Genomic DNA, 26846 nt, shown 5'->3' on the forward strand with positions numbered 1-26846 from the left:
CGTGCGCTGCAGCCCTTCGGGAGCTCGGCGCACTCTCCCGGGGCGCAGGTGCCTGTTACTGTCCCAGGGAGCCCGAGGGCATCCCCGCCCTCCTGGGTCCTGCTCTAACTCCCTGCGGGCCCCTTTCCGCCCGGGAAGGTTGGTGCAGCTCCTGCTGCTCCGGGACGGGGCTCTCCTGTCCTAGGGACACTCGCCCCGGCCTCAGCCCGGCTCCTCGCGGGGCCCCTCCCCCTTGGAGGCCTTTTGTGTCTTTATTTCTTGTTCCCCCACTTCCTGCCTTGATGGAAGCCCGAACTCTTCTCACTGTAGCATTCCAGCTGGTCTCTCTTTAAATCTCAGGCCGAATTCGTAGATTGTCAGGGTGATTTGAAGGTTATCTAGGTAATTTGTTGGGGACAGGTGACCTGGGGACCCTACTCTTCCGCCGTCTTGCCCCTCTTCCCTGGCTGTTTCTTTAAATATGCATTTATCATATGACCCAGGAATCCCAGTCTTGGGTATTTGCCAAAGTGAAGTTAAACTTCTATTACACCAAAACTGTATACAGATATTAAAAGCAGTTCTATTCATAATTACCAAATCAACTCAAATATCATTCAACAAGTAAATGCATAAACAGACGATGATACATCTATACCATAGAATACAATAAAAAGTAAATATTGATATACAGAACAACACGGATGAATCTCAAAGGCATCATATACCAAGTGAAGGAATCAGTTTCAAAAGGTTACATATTGTATGATTCTGTCATCATGGCATTCTGGAAAAGGCAAAACTGTAGGGGTGGAGAACAAATCAGTGGTTGCCAGGGGCTGGGCTTGAGGGAAGGTTTGACTGGAGTGGAGCAACATGAGAGAGTTTTTCAGAGGTGATGGAATGGCTCTGCATAGTGATTGTGGTGGTGGTTGCACAAAGCTGTGCATGTGTTAAAATTCATAGAATCATTCACACAAAGTAAAAATATTGAATGCAAATGGATATTTTATTTTATTTATTTATTTTTTGGATATTTTAATTTAAAATAATTTTTTTGTTTAAAAAACAAAAAAGCAAATAGTTATTCTTAACATCTTCAGCCATGGTAGTTAAAGCTAGCATATTTGTTTAAGTCTGGTTGCACATTTCATGGAACTCATAACCCCTTAAGAAAAGAATATGTATGGTTTATCCATTCTGTCATATTGGAACATAGTTTTATTATTTTCAATGTTAAGATCTCATAGATATTTTAATTTTGCTTTTATAAGATTCTGTAATTATATATAGAATTGACTTTATCCTTAGTACATGCAGTGACTCAGCCTCTAACTATATTTTTTTATGAGAGAGTATGAGTACCATCTGCTTTATGATGCTCCTCTTTTTCCTCCATACTAGGAATACTCTGTGATCAAATGGGAAGGACTGCCTTTGTGCAGACAGAGAATGCATATGTCGTTGTACTCAAGAGGAAATTGTTGTAATAATTTACTTATCTAAATTTGTTGGGTATTACATATTTATTATAAGTTTATTGGATGATAAACCGTCCTCAAGATAAGTTCATAACAACATCCTGTAAGGACTGGCCATGATTTCCCATCCATTAGAGGAGCACGTAGAAGAAATCATGTATATGGAATTTAGGTTCTCTTTCTACCACTTATTAGAAGCAATTAATTGACTTCTTTAGGCTTCATTTGTCTCATTATTAAAACATGACTGCTTTTGCTTTAAAGTTCTGTGTTCTGTGACATACCTACTTGTGTTTAATCAGTTAATATATCTGATTGCTGATGTATTTCCTTTCTTTTGACCTTCTTGTTGACATTATTTAGCTACCTCTTATCTTCCTAATCCTTCTGGAAAGACTGACCTAAGATTAAAAAATAATTCCTTGAGATGAATATTGTTCATTATCATTTATCATTTATTGAGCAGCACTGTTCTAAGAGAAGCAGAGATGAAATGATTGTCATCAGAATTATGGTCTACTGGAAGAGAAAAACAATTAAAATACAGAATGCTAAGTGGTATGATACCTGTGTGTTCTGGAGGCAGTGGGATGCCATGAGGGTCAGAAGATGACTGGGTGAGACTATGAATCTGAGTTTTGAAGTATGAGTAGACACTGACTAGCAGAGATGGAGAGATGGTGAGGTGAGAAGTACAGTGCAGGATAGGGGACTCAGTCTAGGGGACTAAGGAGGCATGCACTGGAGGAGCCAGGAAGTCATATGGTGAACAGCATTGTGTGTGCCACTGCTTATGGCTTGGATTTTGACCTGAAGGAATGAGGAGCCCAATAAAGGAGTCCGATGAGGAACAGGGACATAATGAGATGTGAACTGGGGAGCTTAGGTTGTATGTCTGTGTGGTGGGAAGGGAAACAGAAATGTTGATTCTGGAGGCCAGTTTGAGAACCATTACAGTAATCTAGGAAGTAACGATGAGTGACAGTGAGGATTGAGAAGCCAGTTCAGACTCCAGAGGTGTTAAGGAAGTTGAACTCCCAAGAACATGAAGAACCGGATGTGGTGGGTACTTGATTACAGGACACATGGCTACTTAGTATACTGCCTTTTAAAATAATTGCAAGCCACTCTTCAGTGTGTATGTAACGGGCAAATGTTACTCTCCATACTGGGAGTACCCCCGACAGGGTGTCATCTCAGTATTGGTTTTACTATTATTTTAGAGGGAGACAAAGAAGCATCAGGAAGTGAATTTTGTGAATACCTCATATTATGTTTTAATAGTGTTATGGTTTGGGAGATCAGTTAGTGAATCATCTTGAGACTAGAGGTAGTAAGAAGAGGAGACAGAGTGGTGGCACTGTTTCAAAATGAGTTCTGCTCCCACGGGAGGATATTAACTCACATAGGAAGGGAGAAGCTATTCATATCTGTGGGTGAGTGACATCTTGACCCAGTTGTGCAGTATTGATTCCAGGGTAGTAAATAACATAAGTCACCCTGGTGCTACAGAAATACAAATGCTTACATATGTTTTGTATCTGTCCATCTGCCTAAAATTATCTATTGGGTCTAAGTAACAGGTTATAGCTCCAGAGAGTAAAATTCCCTTTAACAGAAATGTCAGTCTATATAACCCATGTCCAATGAAACACAATACAAATCCTTTTTCTCTGGATCTCCCCTTTTCTGTGCCAAGACCATCACCACCTTCCCATATGACACTGGAATGGTGATTTCCAGAAAGATTGTGGTTTGGAATTGAATTTGGGAGATGCTCATCTCTGATCAATAGAAGCACAGTTAGAGACTAGGTCTCAGGAGGAGCTATCACTGAGGATGTGTGTACTCTTTTATAATAGGTGGATTCTTCATGGTTTTGAGACTTCCATTTTTATTTTTAATTTTTTTTAGCCTATAAACATTAGAAACTTATTTCTCAGGAGGCTGTAATGTCCAACATCAAAGTGCAGATTCAGTTTCTAGTAAGGATCGGCTTCCTGGCTTTTCAGACTTTGCTCCCAAAGTGGGGGGAGAAGCCCCTCCCTGTGACCTCCTGGGAAGGCTGAGCCCTACTCAAGGTGTGTGGTGGAGAGCTCAGGGGAGCACTGCCATCTGGTGTGCTGACCATAGGCAAGTCACCTGGCCCTTTGAAGCCTTAGTTCCCTTCTCTCGAAAATGAGATATTTAATAGGAGCTATCTCATTGGAGTCTAATGAAGATAAAATCAAATAGTTCATGTTAAGCACTGAGTGTTATTCCTGCCAAATAACATCTAGTCCTATATATATTTAATTAATATTAAAAAGAAGAGTATGCCATTCCCACCTATTTAAAATAGTTGGTTTTGGTACATGTAACTTTAATTCCAACCACTGTATGATTATACTTAAAAACAAAGTATAAACACAACTTCTCTTACTAATAATCCTTAGGCCAAGTATAGTCTTTGTTTTTCCATGGGATAAGTGGATAGGATTGTGAAGTGAGAATGTGGAGGAAAAAAAAGTTCTAATCAGACCATGCATCTGAGAATAAATTACTTTCTTACCTGGCCATGTTCTTATTTCTCAGGTATATTAAGGAAACAAACATCAAAAATGACCCAAATGAACTTAATAATCTTATCAAGAAAAACTCTGATGTGATAACATGGACCCCACGACCTGGAGCCACTCTTGATCTGAGTAGGATGCTAAAGGACCCAACTGACAGGTTTGGTTTGAATATTTATAGAGGCCAAAGATGGTTTATGGGTTTTTTTCAATTTTATGAGAAAATAAAGAGCACACCCATGGCCTCTTGACAAGTCCTTATTTATAGGAATATTGTTTCTGCTGGCTGGCATAGTGAGTTTCTTGTGCAGTAAGGTCCACATATCATTTTTAAAACTGGAAATCTTACAAGTAAACTATGAAATATCTTTCAAATCTAAGGGGAAAAAACGAGTTTCCCCCCAAGTTTTTCATGTTATATAAGAAATACTCAAAACGTTTTCCTCATCTCATAAACTTATTTGAGGATGAAGGGTGGGGGGAAATTTTTTCTATCCCCAACTATTGATAGGCTCAAAATAAGGTGTCTTAAGAAAGCAAACAGCAATAAGCTCGAGAGTTGGTTTTCATATCAGTATAAATGTTACCCAACTGCATGTTTCACGTAGAACACATCTGAACAAGTAGCAGTGCGTTGGGAGTACAATTCAAGAAAAGTTAACACCCATGTGACAGACCTTTATTTTCATAAATACTTGTCTTGAGCCAAATAAAACTGTAAGTTTCTCACCCTTACTTAGAAACTGGGTGTGGTAAAGATCAGTGCACACAATTACCACAGGTGCAGCTGCTCTCTGCCTGCCTCCCCCCACAAAGTCAGTGTGAACGTGGTAATCAGCGATTCTGACCTTTTGTTGATTTCCTGTGTCAAACTACTCGTTGAATCTGGTTCATTCCCTTTCGTAAATCTGCCATAAATCCAGCACTTGCTTCCAGCCTTTTCTGCCATGGCCTTAATTAGGCTTCTCACAATTTTTAGCCTTGATTCCTACAGGGGTTCCTGACTGGTCTGTGCTTCCACCCCTGCTCTCCCTTGATCTGTACTCTAGGCCGGCTGGTTTCAATCTACTGGTCAAAATCCATGGTGGATTTTGGTGGGTTGTAAAATCAATGACATTGATTATGACCCATATTTTTTAAAAAATGAAACTGAACAGAATAGAATATGCTTGAGTGCATTGTATATAACGAAGGTAAGTATTATTTAAGGAAACTTTTGTTTTGCAAGTACCTTTGGAGGACCCCCAGGATCCTGATATAAAATGTTAATTCTTACAGGAATAATAGGCAAAAAGTTTGAAAGCCCCTACTCTACATTGCTGCCAGCATAACCTTTTTAAAATGCCAAACTGTTTCTGTTCCTTCCTGCTTACAATTCTTTAGGATTGCCCAAGCACCTCTACGATAAAAGCAATTTTTATTCTTCAGATCAAGGGTTAAGAGAGGTTTCTAAGTATTCTGGTAGTAGTGGGGCATTCAAGAGCCTTTGTCATTCGGCATTTGCTGAGCTCCCCATCTGCTCGGTCTGGTCCTCCAGATGTGTCCTAGAGCAGAAACTCTCAAACCTTAATGGGTATCAGAATCACCTGAGGAATTTGGATAAATGCACATCCCTGAGCTCCACCTCCAGGGACTCTGATTCAGTAGATCTGACATAGAGCCCAGAAATCTGCATTTGTATCACCAAAGCATTCTGGGTAACAGGAGAGTAATACTGTTGGATTCTCAGTAGTGAGACAGAGCACAAGGGACATCAGGGACTAAGTGCTGGACTCTGCCTCATGAGGGAAGGAGAGGATGGGGGAACAGGAAATGTGGTCAAGAAACCTTGATCTGAAATCAGCATTTGAGCTAGGTCAAATGAGGAGGAGTAGTTGAGAGGGAGTGGATGGGAGAGACAGGGGGAGGTGGGGGTGGAGAAATTCCAGACTCCAGTCGGGGAATGGCATGTGCTGGTGACCCAAGGTATAAATAGTATCGTGAGTTTGGTGAATGCAGATACTTTGAATAAGTGAATAAATGTATGTCATTCATTCAGAAATTATCTACTGAGCTCCTTTGGTATACCTGGGTAGACATCATACTAGGTACAGGGATGCAGCTGAGAAAATGTCTTTCCCTTGTGTGAGGTAGGAATGCCAAATGGCATGCTGAGGGTGTTGGGGGGGTAAGGTCAGAAAGACCCTGTGAGACTGCTCGGGGAACTTGTCTGTGAGTAGTAGCACTTGAGAAAGTTAAATGCAGCAAAGCAGGAACATCACTGCATTGTGTCTTAGAAAAACCGTTTCAGTTTGCAGAGGAGCATGTACTAGGGAAGAGGCTACAGGGAGAATAGCTCAGCTGGGAGGCTATGGCTTTATCTGGGAGAGATCAACAAGCCTTTACATAGACATGGGACAAGGAGTTGCAGAAGTAGTTTGGAGATCGATTTGGACATTAGCCTTAGGATTTTGTAGTATTTTGTTACAGAAACCAATGCATCTGTAGCTTTGGGAGAACAATGAGCTAAAAGTGTTGTTTTGAGAAGTGGCACCTAGAGATCTACCATTACTTGCCAGATATTTACCAGACGGTGCCTATTTTCCTCCTTACACTTCCCTTATCCAGATCACATCCTGTTCTGTTTCTAGGATTCAAGATTCCATGTTTCATGCAATGATCCCTTTTCACACTGGATGGGCAGAGCTCCAGGAGGATCACAGACTCTGTTGTTCATATTGCCAACTGGGTTTCAAAATAAAATTGCCCATCTTTTTTTTTTTTAAGATTTTATTTATTTATTTATTCATGAGACACACACACACACACACACACACACAGAGAGAGAGAGAGAGAGAGAGGCAGAGACACAGGCAGAGAGAGAAGCAGACTCCATGCAGGGAGCCTGATGTGGGAGTCAATCCCGGGACTCCAGGATCACGCCCTGCGCCAAAGGAAGGCACTAAACTGCTGAGCCACCCAGGGATCCCCTAAAATTGCCCATCTGTCTGTATCAGCTGTGGTTTGATGAGTACAATAAGAGGACCATAAATTAGAGACACGAAAATCTGGATATTTCTCAAAGCCAGGCTAAAACTGTCCATACGCTCAACAGACATTTGTTGAGCCTGTTCTATGTGCCAGTCATGGTTGTTACTTCTTTTTTTAAAAAAAAAATTTATTTAAATTCAATTTGCCAGCATATAGCATAATACCCAGTGCTCATCTTATCACATGCCCTCCTTAGTGCTCATCACCCAGTTACCCCATCCCTTCACCCACCTCCCCTTCTCTGACCCTTTTGTTTGTTTCCCAGAGTTAGGAGTCTCTCATGGTTTATCTGAGTGGGGAAAAATTAAAGAGGAAGACAAACAATGGTGGCTACTTCCATCAAACTTATATTCTGATGGAGATAGAGGGGCAGGACAGGAGCAAGCAGACATCCACAAAATAAATATGACCACATGATGTTCAACATTTCCATAATTTAGCTACTTGAATCAAAAGGGTCCAAATCAGTGGTTTTCCAACTTTTTTTTTTTTTCCCCACCAGACATGGACTTTTAGCTTTAACTGTTTCTGGCTTGGAAACCCATCACACGGATTAACAGGCAAAGAGTCAGGCCCTACCCCTCGTGGGTCCCAAGTTACTACTTTCAGATGCCTGAGAATCATCTAGGCAGTTTGACACCTACTTGACTGGTCGACAGTTGATATTCAAGTGCTAACTTTTGCCTTCCTTCTTTCATGGTCCTCTCACCTTTCTGTCTTCTCTGCTCCCTGTGGAATTCCTCCTTTATATCCCCACGTCCTAACTATTTGCCTATTTGCCTCAAGCCACCTTGCACACTGGTTATGCCCTGTGGTCAGTCATCTCTGATTTCCTTTAACTGGCCATTTTGCATTTCTATAGGCAAAGTCATCCAAAACTGTCGCATGTACCCAGCAACCTTGGGTAATATGCCCCCTGAACATGAAACAGATGTCTAGAGCCACTGCTCACGTGTGCAGGACAGAGCTCCCAGAAGGGTAGAACTCTTGGCTTTGCTCCTCTTCAATAAACCTTTACTACCCTGCCAACTCCTATAGGGAAAAAAAATCTCCTTATTGGACATGTATGTGGCCACACACCTTCCATAGCCTAAGGTTTCCTACCAGGATTAAAGAGGGCATCCAATAGTTTTTTTTAAAAATTTAATGTAATTTGTAATTTAAAAAATATTTTTAGAGTTATAGAAAAGTTGCAAAAGATAGAGAACTTTCCTGTATTCCTTTCCTCAAACTTTCCTTAATGTGAACATCTTGCATAATTATAATACAGTCATCAATACCCAGGGACCTAACATTGTCACAATACTACTAACTATCACCTCTGTATCTTCAAGCAAGGGCATCATAGAGCCTCCAAATGGGACAAAAATTTACAAGGATTCCTGGGACTTTGGACCATATTTGAAAGTCTTGAATGCTGCAGTAGAAGATGAAATATTTCTTCACTCATCCTGGATAAAAGAATATTTCACTTGGGCAGGATTTAAGGATTATAACCTGGTGGTCAGGGTACGTCATCAGTATTATTTGTCTTTGCTTTGTTATATTATGGAAATATACGAAATTCCCCTTGGTGTTCCAATTTGTTTCTCAATAAACATTCATCAAACACTACCAACTGCTTCACGGAGCAGATTTGACCATGTGATAAATGATCCCATGTTGAAAATGTAAGGACTCTTCCCTCAAGTACAGCTCAGTTGCTCTGGTATTCTTTTGCCTCACATCACCATGTTTGTTGTTGTGTTTTTCTGGGTGTGGCAGAAATCAGCTGTTTAAACTGTGGGGCTATAAGGTGCTATCCCCCTGATGAGGTAGTGATGTGGAGCAGAGTGACATAGAAGCAGGTACCTCTTATTGGGAGCTGTGGCAAGCAAGAACCAAATCACACAAATTAGCTCCAGCACATACACACACAGCTCAAAAGCCAAGTGGTTCAAGTTAGAACCTGGTCACTGAAGTTGAAGGTGTATCCAAAAGCAAAGTGAGTACTAAGAAGTAGGGGCATGTGAGAGGAAGAGGATGCCTGAAATGCAGCCGGGAGTACTACAGAGTCTGAATAACCAGCTACTCACATGTATATCTTATCTGGGACGCTGAGTTTAGGGACGCATCAGGAAATAGACAACATTCACTCTTAGAGACAAAGATCAGGGATCCTCAGAGTGAGGACTATTCCCAAGTTTAGTTTTCAACCCCTGAACAGTAAGTAATACCAGGCAATTCTTGCCTTCTTCTTCTTCTTTTTTTTTTAAAGATTTTATTTATTCATGAGAGACACAGAGAGAGGCAGATAGACATAGGCAAAGGGAGAAGCATTCTGACTCCTCGCAGGGAGCCCAGTGTGGGACTCAATCCCAGGACTCCGAGATCATGACCTGAGCCAAAGGCAGACACTCAACCACTGAGCCATCCAGGTGCCCCAATTCTTGCCATTCTTAAAAACTGGGAATCCTAAAAACCTGCCCCAGGGGATCAGTGTCAGTCTCTGACAATTTTGCTGATCAGTAGTGAGAGAAGTTTGAGTATGCTCACGAATGTGGTTACAAAGTTGTCAGTTTTCTTTTCTTGGGATGAGCTGTCATTATTCCAAATCATTATTCCCTCTCTATTTTTGAGGTGTTAAAAGCATTAATCCTTAATGAAATAAAAGTAGATGGAAGAATTTTTTTTCTTAAGTCCTCACTTGGCAAAATAAAACACAGTTGACCCTGGAGCAACACAGGTTTGAACTGCACTTATAGGCAGTTTTTTTTGTTTTGTTTTGTTTTTTGTTTTTTGTTTTGTTTCTGTTTTTTAGCAGTTCAGTACTGTAAATGTTTTTTCCTTAAGAATATTTTTTTCTCCCCTCTGTCATGAATAAATAAAATCTTAAAAAAATACTTTTTTCTCTAGATTATTGTAAGAATACAGCATATAACGCATATAATGTACAAAGCATGTGTTAATCAACATTTTATGTTATCATGAGGCTTATGGTCAATGTATTATTTGTAGTTCTGTTGTGGGGAAGTCAAGTTATATGTGGATTTTCAGATGCATGGGAGGCGGGCAGGGGAGGGCATCTGTGCCCCCCCAACCCCTGTGTTGTTCAAGGGTACTGCATGGGTATTTATATTAGCTCCCGAATATTTTTTAGAAAATTGTCTTTGAAATCCACAGATCTGGAAAACATTGGTCTAAATAATATTTTCAGTTGGACAATAAGCATGAAAAAGAAAGTATATTTTTCACGGAACTGTATATGTTCAGCAGCTATGTAATGATGCGAAACATCGCACATTTTATTGCCTACATCATCTGCAAACTTATCGTCGTATTTGCTGTCTCATTACTAGCAGTGCTCAAGATAATGATAATCTCTGTAGATTGGATTGAAGTTAGCGATATGAAGGAGCTTCCTTGTGTAGAGGCTAGGAGTTGAATATTATCAATCCCGGAGAAGAGAAACGGAGGGAGAGAATTATCCTAACTCCAATTCATTGCTATCAATTAAGGCTGTTTGGATCTTACACAATCCAGAATTTTTTTAAAGACCTTGACCACCAGATTGATATACTTCTTCCCTTTATCCTGTTGTCATTTGCACAGATGATTGAAACAAATGAGGACTTCAGCCCTTTTCCTGGAGGATATGACTATTTGGTTGACTTTTTAGATTTATCCTTTCCAAAAGAAAGACCAAGCCGGGAGCACTCGTATGAGGAAGTAAGCAGCAACACTGGTGGCCATACTCTTTCCTGTCTTCCTTTCTTCCTTTCTGAATACTTTTTTTTTATTTTGGAATAACTTTAGATTTCCAGAAAAGCTGCAAGGATAGCACAGAGGATTGTTAACACCTTACTTTACTGTGGTACAGTTATTACAACTAATGAGACCATAATGAAACATAATTATTAACTCAGGTCCACATTTGCTTCTTTTTGAATTAGTTGCAAAGGGGTTGGCTTCTTTACATGCTGACTTCTAAACAGCTGACTTGCTTAAGCTCTTTACAGACCTGCAAGCCTTGATCTCTGCCTTTCCCCCCGGCCCTCCAGGGGGGCCTCCTTCCCCAGGTGAGCCCAGTGGGCATCCCTAAAAAAGGGAATTTAGTCAATGTACCTCAACACATATTTGGTTGAACTCCAGTTTTGAGCAAATCCCTGCCTTGTGGCACCGTGATGGAAGGGAAGAGCTGTTGCTTTGGAGACACCTTCTAGCTGAGGACTGGTGCCCCATGCCTGCTGATGACAGGCTTTAGTAAGTGATTTAACCTGCCCAAGCCTTGTTTTTTTTCCTTCCACGGGGTGTATTCCCACTCTGCCAGTTTTTTGTGATAAGTCAAATGACTAATAATATATGTGAGCACTGTAATTTTAAATTCTATACAAGTGTAACAACCATTAGGCAAGTTAGGAGGATATACAGTCTGCCCTTGAACTTATGATAAGCGCCATATAAATGTATGCTACTGAATTGTAGCAATTTGAATGTACCTTTGTATAACAGATGAGTTCTTAAATGCATTTTAATAATTTGACTTGTAAATTGATGTTTAGTAAAGTACTTGCCATTGAAGAGAATCCCAGGCTAAAACTTCAGTAAAACCAATAACCTACTGCCTGTTTTATGGGTTTTAAAAAACTGGGTTTTCACATATAGAAAAACCCTATGCAAAGCACCCATTTTAAGCAAAATGTATCTATTAAATGTGTTGCTTTATTTAACAAACGCTTCCATAGCTTGAAGCACTTTATAAATATATGTCACTTATTTGACAACAACCTTATGGACAAAATATCACTATATTCCCCATTTGGGAATCATGGTGATGTCCAGGAATTTGCCCAAGGCTGTCCAGCTGTAAGTGGTGGTGCAGAAGACTAACCTCAGTGGTCTAGCTCCAGAGTCCACATATTAGCCACTGTGTTGCTTCTCAAATCTGAATTCACCAAATCTATACATTAAGGTATCTGTTAGCCTTAAAGGAGATTCATCTTTGGATGTTTTTGATTCACAAGTTCATGTAAAATATTTAACCAAAAGTCCCTTTTTTTCACAGCTTTTCATAATACATCTGTTGGGTAAAGCAAACAGCAGATCTGTTAGAGATTTAAATGCACCGTGGGGTGAATCATTGTGCCTGCCATATACTTGGCACTCTGTAATGTGGCTTTTGGTGCTTTTATCTGCCAGGATTTTTTTTTTTTTTTAAGATTTTATTTATTTGAGAGAGAGAGAGGCAGCAGGTATGTGAACACAAGCACAGGGGTGGAGAAGGAAACTCCTCACTGAGCAGGGAGCCCAAAGCAGAGTTTGATCCCAAGACCCTGGGATCATGACTTGAGCCGAAAGTAGACACTTAACCAACCAAGCCACCCAGGGGTCCCATCTGCCAGGATTTTAGTGAGATTTCTTATGCTGAAGTTTGTTTAGGTCTACCCTTGGGAAAGCACCTCTCCTTGCTGCCTGGAGCCCTCTCATGCTACTGGTTTTTTTTTTTTTTTTTTCCCCATAAGTTTTTCAAACTCATATGTAGATTTTCTATTTCACCAACTCTCCCTCTCTCCTAGAACATGGTTCCTGTAGTCGACCTCCTCCTGCTCCAAACTGGATGGGTTCCTCTAGGTCTGCTGCAAATCTGCCACCCTACAACATCCCTTATCTGCTTCCAGACTCCACCAAGGTCTAAACTCTCTTTGCTTCAGACTCTCTGTTTATAGCCCCCGAAGAAAGGGTGTGTGGGAGCTAAACTTCAGATACTTTCCTGCCTCACGCAGCAGGATGGTTTAGCTGAGCACAGGATGCTGGCTGGCAAATCACTTTCCATGGACACCCGAAGGCATTGCTCCTTTGGCTTCTCATATGCAATGCTGCTCACCGCAGGCTGATCTCTCTTCATTTGTAAGTGACTTTTAAGAAATAGGGATTCATCTGTATTTACCAATAAAAAGACTTTTATCAAGCTGATTTAGGGCTTTCTGTATATGTATGGGACTTGTCATCCAGCAGGCTGGACTTAGAGGCAGAGATTCCGGGCTTCAGTGCTCACAACCGGCCCAGGGCAGATCCTGTAAACAGGACTGCTTAGTGGAGACTGTGGGAGGCAAGTGCTGGGTGGGAAGGGGGCAGTGCCTGATGAGCTCCAGTTGATCTGAATTTACCAGAGACCTTAGAAGTCTGGATTTTTTGTGAAATACCCAGATGACAACTTAGCAGAAAGCTAATTCAGGTTTTTAAAGGGGACTGTAGGCTCTGTGAAACAAAACTAAATTTGGTGGTCACCAGTTTGAGTTATGAAGGCAGGGAGCCGGCTGTTAGGCTGGTTGTCTCCTAAGTACCAAAGTGTGGAGCTCCTAGCTTCAGGACATCATAATGATACCACCTACTCTTGTTCTGCCCCCAAAATCGATTCCATTTACTCAAGAGAACTGACTGAATATATTTGGTGAGAGCAAGGCATGGGCCTAGGAAGGGGTCAGCTGTTTGACATATGTTGTGCTGTCCTCATTGTCATCCTTGGGAACCCACCTCTACTCCTGGCACATCTGGATGCCCCTCCTCATACATTCTGGTATCCTGCAGACTCTGTGGTTGCCACTGATCACCTGCTTTTTTCCAGATTCAAGTTATTTGAAATCTCCTACTTATCATTGACTTACTTTGTTTCCTGTTTTTTGGCAGTTTATACCTGTGTAAGTGTGTTGTGAACATTTCACTTGGGCCTGGGAGTGCACAGAAGACACATTTAGCATGTGATCTGTCCTTTTTTTTTTTTTTTAAGATCTATTAATTTGTTTATTTATTTGAGAGAAAACCTATGGTACAGGACGGGGGGTGGGACAGAGGGAGAGAATCTCAAACAGACTTTGTGCTGAGCACAGAACCTGACATGGGGCTTAATCCCACCACCCTGAGATCATGACCTAAGCTGAAATCAAGAGTCAGATGCCTAACCAACTGAGCCACCCACGTGCCCCTTCTCCTTCTTTTTGACCTGGAGTTCTTTCTTTCCCTTGTTTTTTTTTTTTTTTTTTTCATGTATTTTTTTATTGGAGTTCGATTTGCCAACATACATATAGCATAACACCCAGTGCTCATCCCGTCAAGTGCCCCCCTCATAACCCATCACCCAGTCACCCATCATCCCCCCCCCTTCCCCTTCCACTACCCTATGTTCATTTCCCAGAGTTAGGAATCTCTCATGCTTTGTCTCCCTCTCTAATTTTTTCCACTCATTTTCCCTCCTTTCCCTTATAATCTTTTTCACTATTTCTTATATCCCCCGTATGAGTGAAACCATATGATGATTGTCCTTCTCCGATTGACTTACTTCACTCAGCATAATACCTTCCAGTTCCATCCACATTGAAGCAAATGATGGGTATTTGCTGATAATCCTTCTGCATTCTTTTGGAGTCTCTCTTTCTCCAGGCGTCACTAAAAGCTCTTCTTTCCCTCCAGGGCTCTATGTTCAACTCTCTCTTCCTCTCTAGTCTCTTCCTAGGTGACCTTGTCTGCTGACACCACTTCTCTGCTAATGACTCCAGAATCCATATGTCCTGCCCTACATCATGGTCCTTCTTGAGATTCTTTATAGTCAGTTGCCTGCTAGATATATCATCACCCAGATTCCTAAGTCCTTGGTACCTCCTTTTCAACTTGTTCAAAATTCAACGTATCCTCTCCTTTTCTTTTCTTTTTTTTTTTAAGATTTTATTTATTTATTCATGAGAGACACAGAGAGAGAAAGAGAGAGAGAGGCAGAGATACAGGCAGAGGGAGAAGCAGGCTCCATGCAGGGAGCCTGACATGGGACTCAGTCCCAGGTCTCCAGGATCAGGCCCTGGGCTGAAGGCAGTGCTAAACCTCTGAGTCACCTGGGCTGCCCACCTCTTCCTTTTCTAGAACTGTCCTTTCTCCTTTTCTGGATTATTGGCAATATTGTACACTGACCATGAGCCACATGAGACACAGAGGAGTAACAACCCTCCACCCTTCTTTGTCCCTCATCCCCAGAGCTAACCAGTCACCCAGACCTTCCCAGTTTCTACCCTAAATATTTCTCATTCCTCTCTCCCGGTCTCCCATGTGCTCTTCTCCAGATGGAAAGGTCAGAAAGGCTATCTACCCTCCTATGAGGAACTAGACTGGATCCCACAACTTACGAGGGGCAAATTAAACTGTGCTGATTAAACTGTGCTGTCAGGTTTCTAAATCTGCTGGCAAAAGAACAGAACCTCTCAGCTGTGTTTCAGTTCATAATGCATGTAGTTTTATAGGAATGGTGCAGGCAAGAGAAACTAATGCAAGATGTCCATCTTCTATTCCTTAGTTGACACTTAATAGCCTGGCATTTGGGGCACCTGAGTGAGCATCTGCCTTTGGCTCAGGGTGTGATCTTGGGGTTCTGAGATCGAGTCCTGCTTTGGGCTCCCCATAGGAAGCCTGCTTCTCCCTCTGCCTATGTCTCTGCCTCTCTCTGTGTCTCTCATGAATAAATAAATAAAATCTTAAAAAAAATAGCCTGTCATTTATTACAGTTTCCCTCAACTGGCATTCATGTGCTATTTTCCAGGGGAAAAAAATCTGATGCCCTATGCTGAACAGGCTCCTGGTGAACTTGAATGCTGGTACTAATGAAACGTCAAAGCCACATCTTTTCTTAGGATCCTGTCCCTTGGTATTACTTCGTGCTCCCTGTTATAAGTGATACCATTTTTTTTTCCTCACAAGAGTCCTGTAAGAGAGGCTTAGCAAGGTGAAGGTCACATGATTATTAAGCGCTGGGCTGACACTCAAAACCACCTCTGCTTGTCTTCTAATCCTGTGCTCCCTTAACTATTCACCAGCCTCCATGTCAGGAGTTGGAATTCTTTAAAGGTAAGGGCTTGACCACCTGGTGAAGGTAATCTTGCTCTGTGGGTGGCCTGAAACACACAGATTACTGTAAACCTGCAGGCTCTGCTTTGCCGCTGAATGTCTAGGCTGGAGACTAGAACACTACACCTAGAATAACGCTACAGCGCACATATTTACGGAGAGCTTGCTGGGTGCCAGGACTCAGTGTAAGTCTTGACTCACATAATCCTCGTAATAGCCTCTGAGGGATGTTCCATTGTTTCTGTTGTGTAGATGAGAAAACCAAGGCACAGAATGGTTGCCAATTTCACACAGCTAGAACATGGATTTGAACCCAGGGATGTGACTCTGTGCTGTCAGCTGCTATGTTTGCATCCCAGCTCCTGATCCCTTTCCTGTTCTACTTTCCTCAATTCCTGGTGCACTCACAGTCCCTTCTCTCCCCCTAGCCTGTCATATCTACTCCATTTGACTTTTCCCCATGACAGCCCTATTGCCTGCCGTCATAGGCAGCTGCTTCTCCTGGGGACTTGAGGGGTTGATGCTCTGTGCTGGCTGGGTCACTCCTGCTAGTTGTTCTGTATCTGTTTCAGATTCGGAGCCGGGTTGATGTCATCAGATATGTGGTGAAAAATGGTCTACTCTGGGATGACTTGTATATAGGATTCCAAACCCGGCTGCAGCGGGATCCTGACATATACCATCATCTGTAAGTCTGAAAATGTCTGTCACATGCTAGGCCATTGCAGAGGAGAACATGGATACATACACACAGTCAGGGTCTGACTATGCCCCGGAATTCTGATGGAAATGTGAGATTCCACCATTAGGGCTTCATTTCTCTTAACCTGTAAAAAGCAAGTCTGATTAGGAAAGTAATATTTTATTTATTTATTTTTCAAGATTTTATTTATTTATTCATGGGAGACACAGAGAGAGGCAGAGACATAGGCAGAGGGAGAAGCAGACTCCCTGTGAAGAGCCTGATATGGGACTCGATCCCAGGACCCAGGGATCACAGCCTGAGCCGAAGGCAGATATTCAACCACTGAGCCACTCAAGTGCCTCTGATAAGGAAAGTAATATTTTGAAGAGTCATCATTTGTACATTCATACAAATGTGTTTCAGTCCCTTTTGGAAGTAGTTTTTGGTATAGGAGATGAAGGGACATTACCAGAGGGAAGGTGTGCATTTGCCAAGACAAGAATGAGAGGCGGTGTTTATGTGACAAAGCCATGGTCATTCAAGACAATCCTTTCCCATGTCACATTTTTGCCTGTGCCCAACCCCAGTCTGAATTTGTTGGACTGATTGGTTAAGGGGAATGGCCCACTGAGTTTCTGCCTATTTCCACTTCAAAACTTAAGTCTCTCATTACAGAACTCTACGTCTTTAAGATTATATTTGGAACATTTGAGCTGAAATGTCAGAAAGGCCCATTTGCCATTTTTATATTTGCAAAAGGATCACCAAGAGGGAGAATCGTTTCCTATCCTTACCACTGACCCTCTGAAAAAGGCAGGAATTTAATTGTAAATAAGCAAAACCTGCCATCTGGCTCTGCCTTGAGCTTACAAACAGGCATATTTTAAAATTTCTTTTCTTTCCTTTTACTTATTTCCTTTTGAATGTTTTAAAATTACTTTTAGAAAGTATAAAGAACATTGAAGCTTGTTAAAATAAAAGTAAATAACTCTACCCCACCCTTCCCACAAAACCCTATCATTTCCTGCCTCTCCCTCCACCCACTCTCCAGGGCAAACTCTTGATAACAATAAACTCAGTGTATATCATCCTGGCCCTGTTTCTGAGAGTATCAACATTTCTCTAAATATAGTTGTTCTCAATAAAGTGTCCCATGTAGTTGGAGGGAAAAGTTTGTTGTTGCTGTTTTTTTTAAATGTAATCCTAGTATATGGTCTGTAATCCATATATGGTCTGTAACTTGCCTTTTTTTACTCATCAGTGTATCTTTGGTATCCCTTCTGTTGAGACACACAAATCAGCTTCAATTTTTTTTTTTAAGGTTTTTAAGTAATCTCTATACCCAAGGTGGGGCTTGAACTCATAACCCCGGAGATCAAGAGTTGCAGTCTCCACCAAGTGAGAGCCAAGCACTTCAAACCTCAAACGTTTTAATGGCTGTAAAAAGTTTCAACTTTTGTTAATTTTCAACAGAACATATACGTGACTTCTTCTGGAAAAAAGGGAATGAAGCAACTTTTGAGGAGATTTAAGAGGTTATTTTTCCTAAGAAAATAGTTTCCTCTTGGTAGCTTTTTAGAATATTGATGCTAAAGACTTTTTATTATTGTTTTGATAATGCAGGTCGTAAATATAAGAGGAACCCCTAATAAATCTTAGGAAACAGAGCCTAGTATATTTTTGTCTATCTTCAAATGGGATTTATGAGTTTGTTGAGTATTTTTCTGGTTATAAAAATAATATAGTTTTACTGCAGAAAATTTGAGAAAAGGTATTTAAAAATTCAAAACAGGTAAAAAATTCCAAAAAAAAATTAAAATAGCAAACGGACCCACCACCCAGAGAGAGCCGTTTATATATCAGTGTCTAATTAATCTTTCCTTTCCATTTACAAGCAGAAACACATGCACTTTTTGTAAAAATAGCCATATCATGGATACTTTTCTACTTGCGTGTTTACCAGATAATCTTCGATTTATCTGTAATCTATTTCTAACTTTTCCCTATTTGAAACAATGATCCAGCAAATTAACATGTAGGTGTATCTTGCACACTTTCATAGTGATTTCCTCAGGATATGTTCCAAGGAGTGGAGCTGCTAGATCCAGCACAGTACATATGCACCAAAGGCCTAGTCTCTCTAGGAAGACAGTTTACCTCCCCTAATACATATAGGAGAGGACCTATTTACCTGTACCCTTACTAATACCAGATTCTAATGCTTTTGTGTACAGATTATAAATCTATATTTTCACATATGAGAATGCCTGAAAGCAAGGCCTGTCATGGTAAAATAAAAATAAGCCGCAGTTGTCGTGTGTAAAGGGATTGCATTCAACACACTGAAAATGTTAATCAACATGAAGAGCTGAAACAAGTATGGAAGCACCATCTCTTAGGGGGGATGAGTACCAGGTATCAAACAGACCTTGGCCAAATAATGGTCATGGAAGTTTCCGAAACATATTTCTCTGCTTTATCTCTTTTACAGGTTTTGGAACCATTTTCAAATAAAACTCCCTCTAATGCCACCCAACTGGAGGTCCTTCTTGATGCACTGTGGGTAGAGCAGATCTGAGTTCCCCAGGTAAGGCATCCCGGAGGTCTGAGAGACACCCTTGTCCTAAGCCTCATCATACTCTCTCTGGCATCTAAATTAAGGAGACACCATACCTGTCAGAAAACCTGACTTCCAGGGGAGTGAAGAGAGCTAACATTGCAAGAACATTCAAGTTTTAAAATAAGTAAATAAAATAAATAGTGAGTGTGTTCAGTCTAAATTCATAGGATCTTTGGTTGGTTGAGATGAACATACAGCCTGTCGATTAACCACACAGAAATTGTCAGTGAGTGTTCAGAGCTAAATCCTGAACACATGCAAAGTGGCAACAAGAACCAACAAGAGAAAAACTAAAAACAAAGTGTGATGGAAAACCTCACCTCCCCATTTGCAGTAGACCTATCTGTTTCAGGCTGATGGAGATCAGGCTGTCTGGCTCAAATTAGTTTTGACATTCCTTCCTACCACTTGAGATGTGATTTTATTAACTGCATTAGAAGTTATGTTTCATCATATGTATTATTAGAAAAATCATGTAATTTTACTACAAAGGTAGTGAATTCTTTGACTCATGCATTTATTTCTATGTTTCTTTATTCCACAAATAGCTATCCCCTCACACGGTATTGTAATAATCTGTTTTCTCTTCTGGTCAGTAGACTCTGAATTTCTTAAAAGTAAATGCTCTTGCCTGGTATCCCTGGTGCTCAGCACAGAGTCCAGAACACACACGATTTTATGCATGCTAGGCAACAAGGAAGGAAGGAACAGTGAATTTCTCTCTCCTACTGTCAGTACAACATGGCTCTTAAACTACCCAGTAAAATTAAGGTTCAAAGTAGAACATTTCTTTCCATTGTAAAGTTCTTTGCTCCATACTCTAGTCCTTTGTTCGGTTCTCCAGTCTAGCACAAGCATTGGGCGAGATCTTCTAAGGTACGATTATAAACTAGAAGGGATGCTAAGGAAATTCACATATAACTGGATTATAAAGTAGGCTATATTTGTGTTACAAACATGAAGGAGAGAGAGAGATCACATCTGACTCTGAAATGACCAGGAAGAGCATTATGGAAAAGGTAGTATTTAGGTGGGGAGGGGAGGTGGTGTCTGAAGAGTGGCTCAAAGTTTGGGTAAAGTTCTTAATAAAGCAGAAATGGAGGGGAAGGATGGTAGAAAGAATATTCCAGACAGAAAGAGTGGGTAAAGTTAAAAGGCAGAAAAATTCAAGGTAGATTAGAGCCTTGGCAAGTCCTCCTAGGGTGACAGAGTAGGAAGGGAAGCAGAGAAGAGGCATGTGTGGTGCTGGGAAAATAGAGTCAGGGGTGCTCAGTGGAGATGCTAAGCACATTCAGTGATTAGAGATGCTAGGAGACATGGAAGGTAAGGAGGAAACAGGTAGAGAAAGCACAGAGTTCAAGGGCTTGGAGCTGGAGAAGTTCCAACAGATGGTCAGAGGTGCTTCTGTGTAAGCTGGTGAGTGAACTGAGCAGATATAAAGGTAACAAAGTCAGGAGGTCAGTGTGTGCCTTGTGAAGTTGTTGTGTCAGGGAAGCAATTAAGTACGATGGTCAACACCTCAGACTTGGAATAACTCCTACAATTAAAATCTTGGCTTGGTCACCTACTGTATGACCTTGGGCAAATTAGTGAACCTCCCTGGGTGTCAGGTTTTCATCTGTAAAGTGGATCTAATAATAACAGCTACCTCACAGGGATAGGTCACACATCAAGCACTTATCCTGAAAGAGTGAGTGAGCACATGATAAGTGAAGAATGAACATGGACTGTCTCGACCTGATGCAATGAACAGGAGTGTCCTGTGACCTTCAGTCAGTCACTTGGTGAATCTGTAGCAAGATGGGAGAAGACTCATAGTCCAGGTCACATTCCAGTTTCAGATTCCCACTGACCTCAAAGTGTCAAATACTATGTAACTTGAACTAAAGAATAAAATTAAAAATTTGTCCCAGGGATACCTCGGTGGCTTAGTCAGCTAAGTGTCTGACTCTTATTACGACTCAGGTCATGATCTCAGGGTTGTGAGATTGATTCTGGCATGGGGCTCTGCACTCAGTGTGGAGCCTGCTTAAGACTCTCTCTGTGCCCCCCCCTTTGTCATCCCCCCACCTTCTTTTGTACTCTCTCAAATAAATAAAGCTTCAAAAAAATTTGTCCAAATGGAATAAAAATGAAAAAGTATTAAAGTGAGATTAATACTTAATATCTTTAGTTCACAGAGATGAAAAAAAAAAAACCCAGAAAATTCAAGAATTTACTGACGCTACATCTTGATCACAGGAAGCTTATACTAAAGAAACTTACACCTTGCGGACATCAATGATGGATAATTACACTTTGGATTTGTGAGATGTTCACATATCTTATGTTTGTGGGTCACTACATAGCTGGATTTATGAATGAATTTATGAATTTATGATTTATGAATTTATGTTTTACTTATTCTATACCCGATTCTCTGTAAAAGAACCAATGACCTTACAGGAACAGATTGTCTGTGGGAAACAAAGCATAATAGAAGGAGATGTGAACCCAGGCATTGAAGAAATAGAACAAGAAGAGACAATTCTCTAGAGGACAACGAGGAAACCAGAAAGGAATAAGAGAGCAAAAGTTGGGTTAGAAAAAGAGAAGAAAGAAGAGAAATAGATAAATGAATGACCATGAGAAGAGAACAGGAAGGAGGAAAAACTTAAAATAGAATTGTGAAAGGAGCGTATACTAATAGACATTTTGTTCCTGTAAGAGATTGATTCCTATAATAGGGTCCATTAAAAGAATTGGGTAAAGAGCTCATAAGCTGTTTTCCGTTTTTTAGAAAGCTTTGTTGGAATCATGCATTTGTCAAAACAAGGCTGCAGAAGCTCCCTTCCAAGGTAAAATTTCATTGGGACTGAAATGATTTTGATTCAGGCACAGAATTAGTCATTTCATGCAGCTTATAAATTCTAACCAATGAAAAGATCTTTGATTAATAAAAATATGAATACTAACTAGTAATAAAGTAAGTTTTATAGACAAAAATCTTTCAAAATCAGAAAAATCAACAATAAAAATCTATACCTTGAAAACATTGAGAAATCCTCTTTTGAACATGTAAAAACATTGTTTCAATGGCTAATATAGGCAACTAATTTGTTTCTAGTACTGTTTAGTTTTTGATGATATTTGCATGATTAGGGCACAGCCATTCAAATTTATCCCTAGAAAATGTGATAGTTAACAAGGGTTCTATTTTATATGTTGATGTTTTCTAGTACAACACACACAGACACACACACACGCACACACACACACACACCTGAACTGAACATCAACATTGATTTTCTGATTATATATACTACCTCTTTAATTCAGAAGATATGAGAATCCAGTGGTGGAATTAATCTCCTTAAATAACTAAATTCACACTTGGTTATGAAAATGATGATCTGTTTCTCATTAAGATTAATACCAATGATCTTCCATTACTCTGGTTTACCTCACTCATTATACTTAGGCACATTTCACAGAAATCCTTGTAATTCAGGAATTGTATTTTGTGATTTGCACTATGTGTAAATTATTATTCAATTACTAATTATTCAATTACTAATGAAAATTAATATATATATAAATGTATGTTAAAATGTTTATGATGAGCAAATAAAGACCATTTTAAAATGTGGATTTGTTTTCTCGCCTATCTTTATTTTCATGCTGGCTTTCTCAGTGATGTCCTTCTGTTACCCTCCCCCCCAAAATTCTTCGATATCATCAAGACTTCCAGTCCATCAATTGTGCATGTCCCCACTTTGCTTCTTACTGATCTTAGATGGTTCTTTTCTATCTGTGTCCACATTGCCTCCCTCTTTTTTATTCTACTCCACATCACCTGCCTTTTTTCCCTCTCAGACCTCATTTCCATGACTTAAGTCAAAAACTGTGAAATTATCCTTTGCACCTTGCTCTGAGATCCACTGCATCTGCAAATAGTGAATGTTCTTCCTTGCCAATTTGGATGTCTTTATTTCTTTTTGTTGTCTGATTGCCATGGCTAGAACTTCCAGTACTACGTTGAATGAAAGTGGTGAGAGTGGACATCTTTGTCTTGCTCCTGACCGTAGGGGAAAAGCTCTCAGTTTTTCACCATTGAGAGTGATGTTAGCTGTGGATTTTTCATATATGGACTTTATTAGGTTGAGGGTATGTTCCCTTTAAACCTACTTTATTGAGCGCTTTTATCATGAATACATATCATACTTTGTCAAATGCTTTTTCTGCATCTTCTGAAATGATCATATAGTTTTTATCTTTTCTCTTATTGATTTGATGTATTACACTGACTTATTTGCCAGTGTTGAACTCTTGCATCCTAGGAATAAATCCCACTTGATTATGATGAATAATCTTTTTAATGTATTGTTGGATTTGGTTTGCTCATATATTTTTTGAGGACTTTTGCATATGTGTTCATCAGAAATACTGACCTGTAGTTCTCTTTTTTTTGTAGTTCTTTATCTGGTTTTGGTGTCAGGGTACTTCTGGCCTCATGGGCTGAATTTAGAAGCTTTTTTTCCTTTTCTATTTTTTGGAATAGTGTGAAAATAGGTATTAACTCTTATTTATTTATTTATTTATTTATGATTTTATTTATTTATTCATGAGAGACACACACACAGAGAAAGAGAGGCAGAGACAGGCAGAGGGAGAAGCAGGCTCCATGCAGGGAGCCTGATGTGGGACTTGATCCCAGGTCTCTAGGATCACACCCTGGGCTGAAGGCAGTGCTAAACCACTGAGCCCCCCGGGCTGCCCATTAACTCTTCTTTAAATGTTTAGTGAAATTCACCTGTGAAGCCATCTGGTACTGGACTTTTGTTTGTTGGGAGTTTTTTGATTACTGACTCAATTGCATTGTTCAAGTTTTCGATTTCTTCCTGATTCAATTTTGGGAGGTAATATGTTTCTAGGAACTTATATCCTTTTCTTCTAGGTGGTCCGATATTTTGTTACATAATTTTTTATAATATTCTCTTATAATCTTTTTTCTCTATAGTGTTGGTTCCCCTCTTACATTTCTGATTTTGTCTACTCTATCTTATTTTGACTCCTCTTTGAGGATTATCAATTTTGTCAATCTTTTCAAAGAATCCTGGTTCCATTGATCTGTTCTGTATTTTGGGGTTTTGTTTTAGTTTCTATATCATTTATTTCTCTCTAATATTTATTATTTCCTTCTTTCTACTGGTTTTGAGTTTTGTTTGTTCTTTTTCCAGCTCCTTCAGGTGTAAGGTTAGGTTGTTTGAGATTTTTCTTGCATCTTGAGGTAGGCCTGTATTGCTATTAACTTCCCTCTAGAACTGCTTGTGCTGCATCCCAAAGATTGTACTATTATGTTTTCATTTTCATTTGTTTCCATGTATTTTTAAATTTCCTCTGATTTCTTAATTTACCCATTCATTATTTAGTAGCATGTTATTTAACCTGTATGTGTTTGTGTTATTTCCAGATTTGTGTGTGTGTGTGTGTGTGTGTGTGTGTGGTTAATTTCTAGTTTCATAGCATTGTGGTTTGAAAAGGTGCATGGTATTATAACTTCAATCTTTTTGAGTATGTTGAGACTTGTCTTGTAGCATAACATGTGATCTGTCCTGGGGAATGTTCCATGTGCGCTTGAAAAGAATATGCATTCCACTGTTGTAGGATGGAATGCTCTGAATGTATCTGTTAGATCCATCTGGTCTAATGTGTGATTCAGAGCCATTGTTTCCTTGCTGATTTTTTGTTTGGATTATCTATCCATTGATGTAAGTGGGCTCTTAAAGTCCCCTACTACTATTGCATTACTATTGATTACTTGCTGTTTGGTTGTTATTAGCTGATTTATGTATTTGGGTGCTCCCATGTTAGGTACATAAATATTTACAATTGTTATATCTTTTTGTTGGATTGTTCCCTTGTCTTCTGTTACAGTCTTTGTTTTAAAGTCTATTTTATCTCTTAGAAGTATTGCTACCCAGCTTTCTTTTCACTTCAATATGCATGATGAATGCTCCTCTATCCTCTCACTTTCCATCTGCAGGTGTCTAAGTCTGAAATGAGTCTCTTATAGGCAGCACACAGGTGGGTCTTCTTTTTTATCCATTCCATCATTCTGTGTCTTTTGACTGCAACATTTAGTTTGTTTACATTCCAAGTAATTCCTGATAGGTATGTACTTACTGCCATATTGTTACTTGTTTTATGGTTGTTTTTGCAGTTCTGCTCTTTCTTCTCTCATGAGTGCTGGCTTTCTTTAGTGATATACTTGGATTCCATTTTCTCTTTATTTTTTGCATATCTATTACTGGATTTTGATTTGTGGTTACCATTAGGTTTATATATAACATCTGCATATAGCAGTCCGTATTCAGTTGATGGTCATTAAGTTTGAACCCATTCTAAAAACTAAGTTTTTACTCCTCTCCCTTCCACATTTTTGGTATATGGTGTCATACTTTATATCCTTTTATTCTGTGAATCCTTTGACTGATTTCTAAAGATGTTCTTAATTTTATTGCTTTTGTATTTCCTACTTTTCTTATTCCTACGTATGGTCTTTCCTTCCACTTAAAGAGTTCCCCATTAGCATTTCTTGTAAGGCTGACTTGGTGGTGATGAATTCCTTTAACTTTTGTTTTTCTGGGACTCTTTATCCCTCCTTGTGTTCTGAATGACAGCATTAATGGTTAGAGGATCCTTGGCTGCAGATTTTTCCTTTCAGCAGTTTGAATGTATCATTCCACACCCTCTGGCCTGCAAAGTTTCTGCTGAAAAATCAGCTGATGGCCTTATTGGTTTTCCCTTATATGTATCTACTTTCTTTTGCTGAATTTTAAATTCTCTCCTTACCACTACTTTTTGTCATTTTAATTATTATGTGTCTTCACGTGGACTTCCTTGGGTTGACTTTGTTGGGAGTTCTCTGTGCCTTCTAGATCTGGATTCCTGTTTTCTTCCCCAGATTACAGAAGTTTTCAGCTATTATTCCTTCAAAAAATTTTCTGCCTTCCATTTTCTCTCTTCTTCTTCTAGGATCACTATAATGTGAATGTCATCATGCCTGATGGTGTTGTTGACTTCCCTTAATCTATTTGTATTTATTATCTCTCTCTCTCTCTTTATCTCTCTCTCTCTCTCTCTCTCTCTCTCTCTTATTCAGACTGATTGTTTTCTATTGCTCCAGTCTCCAGGTCACATATCTATTCTGCTGCCTTTAGTCTACTATTTATTCCATCTAGTTTTTTATTTCCCTTATTGAGTGCTTCATCTCTGATTGGTTCTTTTCCATGTTTTCTGTCTCTTTGTTGCAGGTCTCACTGAGATCCTCCCCTCTTTTTTCAAGTTCAGTGAATGTCTTTGTGACCTTTACTTAAAATTCTCTTTTGGGCCTATTTGTTCTTCTCCATGTCATTTAACTCTCTAGCTGTGATTTTGTCCTGCTCTTTCATTTGGGACATATTCCTCTGTCTCCTCATTTTGACTAGCTCTCTGTGTCTGTTTCTGTGTGTTAGGAAAGTCAGTTATGGGACGCCTCAGTGGCTCAGCAGTTGAGCATCTGCCTTCAGCTCAGGGCATGATCCCAGCATTCCGGGATCAAATCCCACATCGGGCTCCCTGTGAGGAGCCTGCTTCTTCCTCTGCCTATG

General features: G+C 39.9%; 1 protein-coding gene across 7 annotated transcripts in view; it reads left to right on the plus strand.

Annotated features, from left to right (window-relative positions):
- The window catches only part of LOC112920491 (cytidine monophosphate-N-acetylneuraminic acid hydroxylase), a 152040-nt gene extending 129197 nt beyond the window's left edge, over window positions 1-22843 (plus strand). For 5 of the 7 annotated variants that reach the window (XM_025999281.2, XM_072729009.1, XM_025999282.2 and 2 more), the window contains 6 exons: window positions 4035-4175; window positions 8380-8554; window positions 10637-10753; window positions 16483-16598; window positions 19087-19182; window positions 21389-22843. In XM_025999281.2, coding sequence (XP_025855066.1) covers window positions 4035-4175; window positions 8380-8554; window positions 10637-10753; window positions 16483-16598; window positions 19087-19162 — 625 coding nt within the window. In that variant the 3' untranslated portion in view covers window positions 19163-19182; window positions 21389-22843. Of the gene's footprint in view, window positions 1-4034; window positions 4176-8379; window positions 8555-10636; window positions 10754-12600; window positions 12932-16482; window positions 16599-19086; window positions 19183-21388 lie in introns of all 7 variants that reach the window. The other 2 variants (XR_011995659.1, XM_025999285.2) reach the window with 2 other exon arrangements.
- The last annotated feature ends 4003 nt before the right edge of the window (window positions 22844-26846 follow it).

Source organism: Vulpes vulpes, chromosome 12, assembly GCF_048418805.1.
Source record: "Vulpes vulpes isolate BD-2025 chromosome 12, VulVul3, whole genome shotgun sequence".
NCBI lineage: Eukaryota > Metazoa > Chordata > Mammalia > Carnivora > Canidae > Vulpes > Vulpes vulpes.